The 12,731-nt window shown below is 56.6% G+C and overlaps 1 protein-coding gene across 2 annotated transcripts in view; it reads left to right on the top strand.

Moving 5' to 3' along the window:
• The window catches only part of DYRK2 (dual specificity tyrosine phosphorylation regulated kinase 2), a 52,503-nt gene that overhangs the window by 26,996 nt on the left and 12,776 nt on the right, over positions 1-12,731 (top strand). The window contains exon 1 of one of the 2 annotated variants that reach the window (XM_075342455.1): positions 9,364-9,789. The exons of the other annotated variant lie outside the window; for it this stretch is intronic. Within the exon in view, the coding sequence (XP_075198570.1) occupies positions 9,750-9,789 (40 nt within the window). The 5' untranslated portion in view covers positions 9,364-9,749. Of the gene's footprint in view, positions 1-9,363; positions 9,790-12,731 lie in introns of those variants that run through there. 2 annotated transcript variants of the gene reach the window in all.

Here is a 12,731-nt window from a genome sequence, read left to right as displayed (position 1 = left end):
GGCACGGGCAGCGATTTGCCCGTGTCGCACAACAGATGGTTGCGGGTACCCACGCTAGCGATATCGGGACCGATATCGCAGCGTGTAAAGTTGCCTTTAGACGGGAAACATTACCACAGGACATTACTTTTTTTTTAAATTTCATTATCCATGAATAAGCACCTGGGTATGGTCTGAAACGCTGCATACATTTTCCAACTAAATCCCAATCTATTTTTTTCCCTAGTCTAAAATAATTTCTAATATGGCTGCATTAAAAAAATTCCGTATTTCCCTCACAACACTATCTAGCTTCAATAATTTTTTTCCCCTATTTTTTGTCTGATGAAGATTTGTTTGAGAATCCCCAGTGCATTCTGGGATACTCAAACAAAGCATCATCAGGGGGCAGAGGCTGCAGTCACTGATCAAATCAGTAGAGTCGGCAACAGCTCAGAGCGCACTCTGTGTGCAGTGTTCGAGCACCTGGTGGCATTCAGAGACCAGTGCCACCCCCTGAAGTGACATCACTTTTGTGGATGGCGCCGTTCTCTAAACGCTGCCAGGAATTCTGACAATCAGTGTGCACTGCTCTGGGGCCGACTCTTCTGATTTGAGCCAGCAACACAGAGCAAATGGCCCTGTGCAAATTACACAATGACAGCGCACAGAGACCAGAACCCGAAAGGAGCGTCACTAATGATGGTTCGTTTCAGGGAGGGGGTAGGGGCTGTGTCAGTGACTGCTGCCTCTGCCCCCTGATGACGCTTTGAGTATCCCATCATGCACTGGGGATTCTCTCATCAGAGAGGAAATAAGAAAAAAAAAATCAATACAAGCTAGATAGCGTAGTGAGGAACGGATAGGAAATTTTTAATGCAGCCATATTAGAAATTAGTTCCTATTGGTTCAATAAATAGGGATTTAGATTGAAATTTATTCAACCTTCGGACTACCCCTTTAAATCTTTTTGGATATACCTGAGAGTGTCATGATTTTAAGATGTTGGAATAATGACGAGGGCTATTTGATGTTTCATCGGATATTACTCTCTCCAATGTTATCTTAAGGGGCAGTGCCGACTAGTTTTTTTCTCATGCTGAGCTGGCATGAGAAAAAAAATTGCAGCATGGTCAGGGCCGGATTAAGGTTGGTGGGGGCCCCTGGGCAGAAAATCTGGTGGGGGCCCCATAAACGTTAACATTTTTAGCCATAACAGTAGAGCACGAACTGTAGCATTTAGATATAAATCCAATAAACATGTATCTTAAGGCCCCGTCACACTAAGCAACATCGCTAGCAACATCGCTGCTAACGAACAACTTTTGTGACGTTGCTAGCGATGTTGCTGTGTGTGACATCCAGCAACAACCTGGCCCCTGCTGTGAGGTCGCTGGTTGTTGCTGAATGTCCTGGGCCATTTTTTAGTTGTTGCTGTCCCGCTGTGAAGCACAGATCGCTGTGTGTGACAGCGACAGAGCAACAACTAAATGTGCAGGCAGCAGGAGCCGGCTTCTGCGGAGGCTGGTAACCAATGTAAACATCGGGTAACCAAGAAGCCCTGTCCTTGGTTACCCGATATTTACCTTTGTTACCAGCCTCCACCGCTCTCACTGTCAGTGCCGGCTCCTGCTCTGTGCACATGTAGCTGCAGCACACATCGGGTTAATTAACCCGATGTGTGCTGTAACTAGGAGAGCAAGGAGCCAGCGCTAAGCATTGTGCGCTGCTCCCTGCTCTGTGCACATTTAGCTGCAGCACACATTGGGTAATTAACCCGATGTGTGCTGTAACTAGGAGAGCAGGGAGCCAGCGCTCAGTGTGCGCTGCTTCCTGCTCTCTGCACGTGTAGCTGCGTGCGCTGGTAACCAAGGTAAATATCGGGTTGGTTACCCGATATTTACCTTAGTTACCAAGCGCAGCATCTTCCACGCGGCGCTGGGGGCTTGTCACTGGTTGCTGGTGAGCTCACCAGCAACTTGTGTAGCGACGCTCCAGCGATCCCTGCCAGGTCAGGTTGCTGGTGGGATCGCTGGAGCGTCGCAGTGTGACATCTCACCAGCAACCTCCTAGCAACTTACCAGCGATCCCTATCGTTGTTGGGATCGCTGGTAAGTTGCTTAGTGTGACTGGACCTTTACCCTGATCTGCCATATTCAGATTTACAGGACTACAATACAGATACAGTCCAGGATAACTCACAGCCGTCACTTATACACACAGTACAATACAGATACAGTCCAGGATAACTCACAGCCGTCACTTATACACACAGTACAATACAGATACAGTCCAGGATAACTCACAGCCGTCACTTATACACACAGTACAATACAGATACAGTCCAGGATAACTCACAGTCGTCACTTATACAAAGAAAGTAGAGTAAAGGGGGCTTTACACGCTGCGACATCGCTAATGCGGAGACGTTGGGGTCACGGAATTCGTGACGCACATTCGGCCGCATTAGCGATGCCGTTTCGTGTGACACCGATAAGCGATTTTGCATCGTTGCAATAACGTGCAAAATCGCTAATCGGCGACATGGGGGTCCATTCTCTAATATCGTTGCTGCAGTAGTAACGAAGTTGTTCCTCGTTCCTGTGGCAGCACACATCGCTCCGTGTGACACCGCAGGAACGAGGAAGCTCCCCTTACCTGCCTCCCGGCCGCTATGCAGAAGGAAGGAGGTGGGCGGGATGTTACATCCCGCTCATCTCCACCCCTCCGCTGCTATTGGGCGGCGGTTAAGTGACGCTTCAGTGGCGTCGCTGTGACGCCGCATGGACCGCCCCCTTAGAAAGGAGGCGGTTCGCCGGTCACAGCGACGTCGCCGGACAGATAAGTATGTGTGACGGCTCTGGGCGATGTTGTGCGGCACGGGCAGCGATTTGCCCGTGTCGCGCAACAGATGGGGGCGGGTACGCACGCTAGCGATATCGGGACCGATATCGCAGCGTGTAAAGCGGCCTTTACTCACATATTTTTAATTGATCCCAATGTTAAGGCAGCCAGGGACGGCTCCAGGTTTTTGTGGTCCCCGGTTGAGTCTCAGTGGGCCCCATCCACACACAGACACACACATACACATACAGGCATACGTACATATACATATTTGAAGACAAATTCACAAAAATACATTTAAACAGACAAATATATGCACAGTCATATACACTGACATACATGCAGACACAGACGCATTACAGGTGTTAATATGGAGAAGTCACAAGCAGCCTCACTCACCTCTCCCGCTTGTTTTCAGCTCCTCCAGGACATATGGCTGTGTTGCATGATGGCCATCAATAACAGACATGACTGCACACCATGCACACTGACACAGCACTGATGTATATACATCACAGGAGGGGCTGGGGCCTACAATAAATACATTACAGGAGGAGCAGGGGGCATAGACATTACTGGGGGGGGGCATAGACGTTACTGGAGTGGCAAACCGCTCTGGTGGCGTACACATTACTGGGATGGGTGGCTTAGCGCTCTGGGGGACCCATATAGTTCTGGGGTGCCGCATAGACTGCTCTGATTCATATATACACACACACAGCTCTGCTTCAAACACACAGCTCTGCTTCACACCACACATCTTTCTTCAGCTCTGCTTCACACACACACACAGCTCTGCTTCACACACAGCTCTGCTTCACACCACAAATCTTTCTTCAGCTCTGCTTCACACACACACACAGCTCTGCTTCACACACACACACAGCTCTGCTTCACACCACAAATCTTTCTTCAGCTCTGCTTCACACATAGCTCTGCTTCACACCACACATCTTTCTTCAGCTCTGCTTCACACACAGCTCTGCTTCACACCACACATCTTTCTTCAGCTCTGCTTCTCTCACACACACACAGCTCTGCTTCACACCACACATCTTTCTTCAGCTCTGCTTCACACACACACACACACACACAGCTCTGCTTCACACCACACATCTTTCTTCAGCTCTGCTTCTCTCACACACACACAGCTCTGCTTCACACCACACATCTTTCTTCAGCTCTGCTTCTCTCACACACACACAGCTCTGCTTCACACCACACATCTTTCTTCAGCTCTGCTTCTCTCACACACACACAGCTCTGCTTCACACCACACATCTTTCTTCAGCTCTGCTTCTCTCACACACACACAGCTCTGCTTCACACCACACATCTTTCTTCAGCTCTGCTTCTCTCACACACACACAGCTCTGCTTCACACACAGACACACACACAGCTCTGCTTCACACACAGACACACACACAGCTCTGCTTCACACCACACATTTCTTCAGCTCTGCTTCACACACACACAGCTCTCTTTCACACACACTCACACACAGCTCTGCTTCACACACAGACACACACACACAGCTCTGCTTCACACCACACATATTTCTTCAGCTCTGCTTCACACACAGCTCTGCTTCACACACACACAGCTCTCTTTCACACACACACTCACACACACAGCTCTGCTTCACACACAGACACACATACAGCTCTGCTTCACACCACACATTTCTTCAGCTCTGCTTCACACACACACAGCTCTCTTTCACACACACTCACACACAGCTCTGCTTCACACACAGACACACACACACAGCTCTGCTTCACACCACACATATTTCTTCAGCTCTGCTTCACACACAGCTCTGCTTCACACACACAGCTCTCTTTCACACACACACACACAGCTCTGCTTCACACACAGACACACACACAGCTCTGCTTCACACCACACATTTCTTCAGCTCTGCTTCACACACAGCTCTGCTTCACACACACACAGCTCTCTTTCACACACACACTCACACACACAGCTCTGCTTCACACACAGACACACACACAGCTCTGCTTCACACCACACATTTCTTCAGCTCTGCTTCACACACAGCTCTGCTTCACACACACACAGCTCTCTTTCACACACACACTCACACACACAGCTCTGCTTCACACACAGACACACACACACACACACACAGCTCTGCTTCACACCACACATATTTCTTCAGCTCTGCTTCACACACAGCTCTGCTTCACACACACACAGCTCTTTCACACACACACTCACACACACAGCTCTGCTTCACACACACAGCTCTGCATCACACACACAGCTCTGCATCACACACACAGCTCTGCATCACACACACAGCTCTGCATCACACCACACAGCTCTGCATCACACCACACAGCTCTGCATCACACCACACAGCTCTGCATCACACCACACATCTTTCTTCAGCTCTGTCCCTACCTGCTCTGATGCCATCCTCCTGCTGCTCCGGTATAGGCCGCCATCGTCCTGCTGCTGTTCCGGTGCCGCGGCCATTCTCCTGCTCCGGTTAGTCTCCTCTCCTGGCCGCGCGCGTGGGTCCTCTCCTCCGCGGCCGGCCGCGCGCGTGGGTCCTCTCCTCCGCGGCCGGCCAGCCAGCCGGCCGCCCGCGTGGGTCCTCTCCTCCGCGGCCGGCCAGCCAGCCGGCCGCCCACGTGGGTCCTCTCCTCCGCGGCCGGCCAGCCAGTCGGCCGCCCACGTGGGTCCACGCCGCAGCAGAGCAGGGAGCAGGCACACCTCTGACCCCGGAAGTACAAACGATGGTACTTCCGAGGTCAATCAGCGTCCTGTGCCCGCAGCTTGTTTTTGCGTCTTAGAGACGCAGATACAAATAAATGTAGGTGCCCCCCCCCCCCCCGAAAACACAGCTGATTTAGACTGTCTTAACGGAGGGGGAGCGGGTGTGAAGAAAAGAAAAAAAAAATTGCTGACGGGTGGCAAGTATGGCCCTGGTGGTGGGGGCCCCCTTGGAAGCTCTTTTGGTGGGGGCCCCGGGGCTGAAGCCCCGCCTGCCCCGCCTATAATCCGGCCCTGAGCATGGTAACTGGGCATGGTATCTAGGCTCAAGTAAATTTGGCCATTTTTATTTGCTAAGTAACTAATTTTTTCTAATTTTTTAATTTCATGTTATGTGGACAGAAATGCATTCCAATGGTCACCATTACATCCTTGAGTGCAACTAGTATATGTTATGTTCAGACCATAAGTTTAGGATGTGCCGGCAATTCTTCTATTTTGCATGCTGAGATTGGCAGCGTATATGTCGCGGGCGGAGGAGGGGACGCTGCGCTCACCCACTGCTCGGGTCCGGCTGCTGCTGCTCGGTGGTGGCTCGAGCGGTGGGCCAGATCCCGGGGACTCGAGCGGCGCTCCTCGCCCGTAAGTGAAAGGGGGTGGTTTGGGATATTGTCTGTGACGCCACCCACGGTTTGGGGTGAGGTTGTGACACCACCGCTGCTCTGGACGGGGATCCCGGGAGCGATGACAGGGAGCAGCTTGGATGTTGTTTCTCCCCTCCGTGGGTAGGGGGGGTTGGTTGTCCCGGGTCCCGGTGAGGGTTAGGAGAGGAGGAATGGTAGGCGGGTTACGGGGCCTGGTGAGGTGCAGGGTCGCGGGGGCAGCGCTGTGCCGCACGGCACGGTGGTACTCACTCAGCCAATGATAAATGCAAAGTCTCCGGTAAAACAAACGGCTGGATGGACGGGTCCCACAGACGGCTGCGGTAGCTCTCCCGGTAGGTTGGTGGTGACTGCCTTTCCCTGCACCTGTGTTGTGTTCACGGTTCCAATGGCTTCCCACCGGTAACCCGCTCCCCAGCTTGGATGGATGCTGAGGGAGCCCCTTTTGCCCGCAGGCTCTGGCCCTGGGAACTGTAGCCTTGGCGGTGACTGTATTTCCCCTTCACGGTGTGAGCTGTTGCCTTCAATCGGGTCTTGACTGCTGGGAAACCCCGGAGGTTACCTTCGCTAACGGATTTGACCGGTTTTACGGCGACTCCTAGCCTGGTCGGGGTCCTTAGGCCCTGCCGAATGGTGCTGGCTTCTCTTCGCTCCCCGATCTGGTACCGGCGGGCCACCGCCCGTCCCCGGTCCTTACGGTTCACTCCAATCAGCCTCTCCTGCAAGACGGTCACCACCGTCTCCCAACCTTGCTGTATGTGCCCGGGCCACGCACCCGGACACGGTCAGTCTCCTCCACTACCACTTCACTTCTCAAAACTGATCTGACTTCCCTTTCCCTTTTCCCTCCTCCAGGGCTGTGAACTCCTCGGTGGGCGGGACCAACCGCCTGGCCCACCCCCTGGTGTGGACATCAGCCCCTGGAGGGAGGCAACAAGGATTTTTGTTTGACCTAGATGTGCCTAGCCGGGGTGTGTTGTTGCAGTACCTGTGACGTCCTGGCTTGTCCAGGGCGCCACATATATTGGACGGCTATAACCATTCAAGCCTATGGGTGCATGTGAAACATTGGATTGCACGGATGACATCCAATATACGCAGAGACCGGCAATGGAGAAATTAATTTCTCTATCTTCTCCTCACATGAGCACCCTGGACCACGAGCAGTTCTGGGGGCATTTCTATAATCCCTGCCTCACCGTCCCTTCATTTACTAGCATACATAAACAAATCTTTAGAATACGTATTTCTACAGACCATTTATGAGATGCTACTTAGGGCTGTGACTAGTCGCAAGGGGGTTAGTTCCCTGACTAGGCTGCCCACTTAGTATGTTAGTGTGACGCCCCAGGGCTATGGGGTACTCAGTCCCGGGCTATTTTGTGTGAGGCCCCAGGGCTATGGGGTACTCAGTCCCAGGCTATTTAGTGTGACGCCCCAGGGCTATGGGGTACTCGGTCCCGGAATATTTTGTGTGACGCCCCAGGGCTATGGGGTACTCGGTCCCGTGCTATTTTGTGTGACGTCCCAGAGCTATGGGGTACTCGGTCCCGGGCTATTTAGTGTGACCCCCCAGGGCTATGGGGTACTTGGTCCCGGACTATTTAGTGTGACGCCCCAGGGCTATGGGGTACTCGGTCCCGGGCTATTTAGTGTGACCCCCCCAGGGCTATGGGGTACTCGGTCCCGGGCTATTTAGTGTGATGCCCCAGGGCTATGGGGTACTTGGTCCTGGGCTATTTAGTGTGACGCCCCAGAGCTATGGGGTACTCGGTCCCGGGCTATTTAGTGTGACCCCCCAGGGCTATGGGGTACTTGGTCCCGGACTATTTAGTGTGACGCCCCAGGGCTATGGGGTACTCGGTCCCGGGCTATTTAGTGTGACCCCCCCAGGGCTATGGGGTACTCGGTCCCGGGCTATTTAGTGTGATGCCCCAGGGCTATGGGGTACTTGGTCCTGGGCTATTTAGTGTGACGCCCCTGGGCTATGGGGTACTCGGTCCCGGGCTATTTACTGTGACCCCCCCAGGGCTATGGGGTACTCGGTCCCGGGCTATTTAGTGTGACGCCCCAGGGCTATGGGGTACTCGGTCCCGGGCTATTTAGTGTGATGCCCCAGGGCTATGGGGTACTCGGTCCCAGGCAATTTAGTGTGATGCCCCAGGGCTATGGGGTACTCGGTCCCGGGCAATTTAGTGTGACGCCCCAGGGCTATGGGGTACTCAGTCCCGGGCTATTTAGTGTGACGCCCCAGGGCTATGGGGTACTCGGTCCCGGGCTATTTACTGTGACCCCCCCAGGGCTATGGGGTACTCGGTCCCGGGCTATTTAGTGTGATGCCCCAGGGCTATGGGGTATTTGGTCCCGAGCCGTATATGTACGGGGATGCTGTGTCACGGTTGTGTAACGGCCAAAGCCCGGTTCCGTGACCCTGGGGGGGTGTCGCTTTTTAAAGGGGGATTATATACAGGCAGATGAAAGAGTTTGTATCGTGACACCACTTGCGGGTTCGGTTATGGTGATGGAACCGCCGCTGCACAGTCTGTTACCTCTGAGGTGGTGGCAGCCTGGATGGTATTACATATCACACAGGTCGTATATCAGCCACTCTCCAGCCATGGTTTCCAGCTCAGTAACCAGTGTGACCCTATAACCTGTACAGCGCTGTGCCTGACACCTGCGGGGAAATCTCCACACACTCCACTGTGTGATGGCAGCAGGTCACAATGGACGGCTGCCAAAGGAAACAAACAATGCAGCCTTAGTAACATGGTGACCGTTACCAGGGCATTGTCACCGTCCACCATGTGCTGCTGGTGGTTCAGGTGCAGTAAGTGGGCCTGAACGTTAGGGGGCGCCATGCTGAAGAGACTACAGGACTGCACCAATCGCAGCCTCTCTCACAGCCTCTGTCAGCAGATACTTCTCGCTTCTCGGGCCCGCCCTCGTCTCCCATCGTGTGACAGCCACCTGGAACGATTAGACACCGCGTCCTGTCACTTTAATTCTTAAAAACAAACGCCCTCCCGCACGGCTTTTTATTGTTGATAGTCTGTGAATATTGTGTCACGCCGCTGCTTAGCAACACTACAGCCGCTCGCTGACGGTTGGTCGCCTGAAGTCGCGTCTCCACCTCCCGCTCCGGAGCGTATGATCGCCGCCCGCCCCCGAGTCACAGAGGCCAGTACGGCCTCGGCAGCAGCACCAGTACCATTGGTCGCCACTCCGCCTGCCCGAGTGTCGGTGAGACGTGTGGGCGGTCAGTGTGAGGGCGTGGCCGCAGTGCGGGGGGCGGAGCCTGTGTTCCCGGCTGCTCTCCTCCCACACTGACTCCCCTGGGTGCTCGCCTGGGAGCGGAGGGGCAGCCCGTGCTGTGAGTCGGTGCCGAGGTCGGGGATGCCGGGGCTCTGCCGCGCTGGTCGGAGACGAAGCCGGGGAGTGGAGGTCGCGGAGACGGTGGGGGATCAAGAGTCCGGAGTCCAGGTCCCTGCTCCCCGCTGTCCTCGCCCTGCTCAGCCGCCATGTTAACGAGGAAACCGGCGGCTGCGGTGCATCCGAGCGGTAAGAGCAGATCGGAGGGTGACCGGGGACAATGGAGTGTGCGCTCCGGACACACAAAGCGCCACATCTGTGGCCATTTCCTGTGCTGCCACCCTCCAGACGTGTTCCCGCAGGCCTGCAGGGGCCCGAAGGGGTTAACCCGCCGCTTTGTCTGCTCCGTGCACCTGAGCCATGGCTGGACGTGGCGGAGACCGGGAGAGCTGTGCGTGCAGAGAGGAATGGGAACTCCCAAACAATGGCCGACCTGGGCAATGTGTGGTCCTAGTGTGCCCGGAGTGTGGTCAGGTGTGGTATGGCTTATACAGTGTTGGGCACAGATTGTACACTCTGCATCGTAGCCACTTGTCTGCAGCTATGGTCGGCGCCGGGCACGGCTTGTCTAGCTATGGTCAGAGTAGGACACGGCTTGTCTAGCTATGGACGGCGCCGGGCACGGCTTGTCTGCATCAGATACGGCTTGTCTAGCTATGGACGCCACCGGGCATGGCTTGTCTAGCTATGGATGCCACCGGCCACGGCTTGTCTAGCTATGGATGCCACCGGCCACGGCGTGTCTTGCTATGGACGCCACTAGGCACGGCTTGTCTAGCTATGGACGCCACCGGCCACGGCTTGTCTAGCTATGGATGCCACCGGCCACGGCGTGTCTTGCTATGGACGCCGCCGGGCACGGCTTGTCTAGCTATGGACGCCGCCGGGCACGGCTTGTCTAGCTATGGACGCCGCCGGGCACGGCTTGTCTAGCTATGGACGCCGCCGGGCACGGCTTGTCTAGCTATGGACGCCGCCGGGCACGGCTTGTCTAGCTATGGACGCCGCCGGGCACGGCTTGTCTAGCTATGGACGCCGCCGGCCACGGCTTGTCTAGCTATGGACGCCGCCGGCCACGGCTTGTCTAGCTATGGACGCCGCCGGCCACGGCTTGTCTAGCTATGGACGCCGCCGGCCACGGCTTGTCTAGCTATGGACGCCGCCGGCCACGGCTTGTCTAGCTATGGACGCCGCCGGCCACGGCTTGTCTAGCTATGGACGCCGCCGGCCACGGCTTGTCTAGCTATGGACGCCGCCGGCCACGGCTTGTCTAGCTATGGACGCCGCCGGCCACGGCTTGTCTAGCTATGGACGCCGCCGGGCACGGCTTGTCTAGCGTTGGACGCCGCCGGGCACGGCTTGTCTAGCGTTGGACGCCGCCGGGCACGGCTTGTCTAGCGTTGGACGCCGCCGGGCACGGCTTGTCTAGCGTTGGACGCCGCCGGGCACGGCTTGTCTAGCGTTGGACGCCGCCGGGCACGGCTTGTCTAGCGTTGGACGCCGCCGGGCACGGCTTGTCTAGCGTTGGACGCCGCCGGGCACGGCTTGTCTAGCGTTGGACGCCGCCGGGCACGGCTTGTCTAGCGTTGGACGCCGCCGGGCACGGCTTGTCTAGCGTTGGACGCCGCCGGGCACGGCTTGTCTAGCGTTGGACGCCGCCGGGCACGGCTTGTCTAGCGTTGGACGCCGCCGGGCACGGCTTGTCTAGCGTTGGACGCCGCCGGGCACGGCTTGTCTAGCGTTGGACGCCGCCGGGCACGGCTTGTCTAGCGTTGGACGCCGCCGGGCACGGCTTGTCTAGCGTTGGACGCCGCCGGGCACGGCTTGTCTAGCGTTGGACGCCGCCGGGCACGGCTTGTCTAGCGTTGGACGCCGCCGGGCACGGCTTGTCTAGCGTTGGACGCCGCCGGGCACGGCTTGTCTAGCGTTGGACGCCGCCGGGCACGGCTTGTCTAGCGTTGGACGCCGCCGGGCACGGCTTGTCTAGCGTTGGACGCCGCCGGGCACGGCTTGTCTAGCGTTGGACGCCGCCGGGCACGGCTTGTCTAGCGTTGGACGCCGCCGGGCACGGCTTGTCTAGCGTTGGACGCCGCCGGGCACGGCTTGTCTAGCGTTGGACGCCGCCGGGCACGGCTTGTCTAGCGTTGGACGCCGCCGGGCACGGCTTGTCTAGCGTTGGACGCCGCCGGGCACGGCTTGTCTAGCGTTGGACGCCGCCGGGCACGGCTTGTCTAGCGTTGGACGCCGCCGGGCACGGCTTGTCTAGCGTTGGACGCCGCCGGGCACGGCTTGTCTAGCGTTGGACGCCGCCGGGCACGGCTTGTCTAGCGTTGGACGCCGCCGGGCACGGCTTGTCTAGCGTTGGACGCCGCCGGGCACGGCTTGTCTAGCGTTGGACGCCGCCGGGCACGGCTTGTCTAGCTTTGGACGCCGCCGGGCACGGCTTGTCTAGCGGTGGACGCCGCCGGGCACGGCTTGTCTAGCGGTGGACGCCGCCGGCACGGCTTGTCTAGCGGTGGACGGCGCCGGCCACGGCTTGTCTAGCGGTGGACGGCGCCGTGCACGGCGTAAGGTTCGGTAGTGATATATGACCACTCTGTAGGGAATGGCTGCCCGCCTCTAAAGTGGGCTTTACACGCTACGATATATCTAACGAGATGTCGGCGGGGTCACGTCGTAAGTGACGCACATCCGGCATCGTTAGTGATATCGTAGCGTGTGACAGCTATGAACGAGCAGAAATACTCACCGTCTCGTTCATCGCTGACACGTCGCTCATTTTCTAAAAATCACACGTCCGGTTGTTCATTGTTCCTGAGGCAGCACACATCGCTCCGTGTGACACCCTGGGAACGATGAACACAGCTTACCTGCGTCCCGCTGGCAATGCGGAAGGAAGGAAGTGGGCGGGATGTTCCGGCTGCTCATCTCCGCCCCTCCTCTGCTATTGGCCGGCTGCCGTGTGACGTCGCTGTGACGCCGAATGTCCCTCCCCTTTCAGGAAGTGGATGATCGCTGCCCACAGCGAGGTCGTTTGGAAGGTAAGTGCGTGTGACAGGGGGGTTACAACATTGTGCGACACAGGCAACAAATTGCCCGTGCCGCACAAACGATGGGGGCGGGTGCGATCG

This window comes from Anomaloglossus baeobatrachus, chromosome 4 (genome assembly GCF_048569485.1).
Source record: "Anomaloglossus baeobatrachus isolate aAnoBae1 chromosome 4, aAnoBae1.hap1, whole genome shotgun sequence".
Classification (NCBI taxonomy): Eukaryota; Metazoa; Chordata; class Amphibia; order Anura; family Aromobatidae; genus Anomaloglossus; species Anomaloglossus baeobatrachus.
The sequence above is the reverse complement of the archived record's forward strand: the minus strand, read 5'-3'. Positions and strand labels throughout refer to the sequence as shown.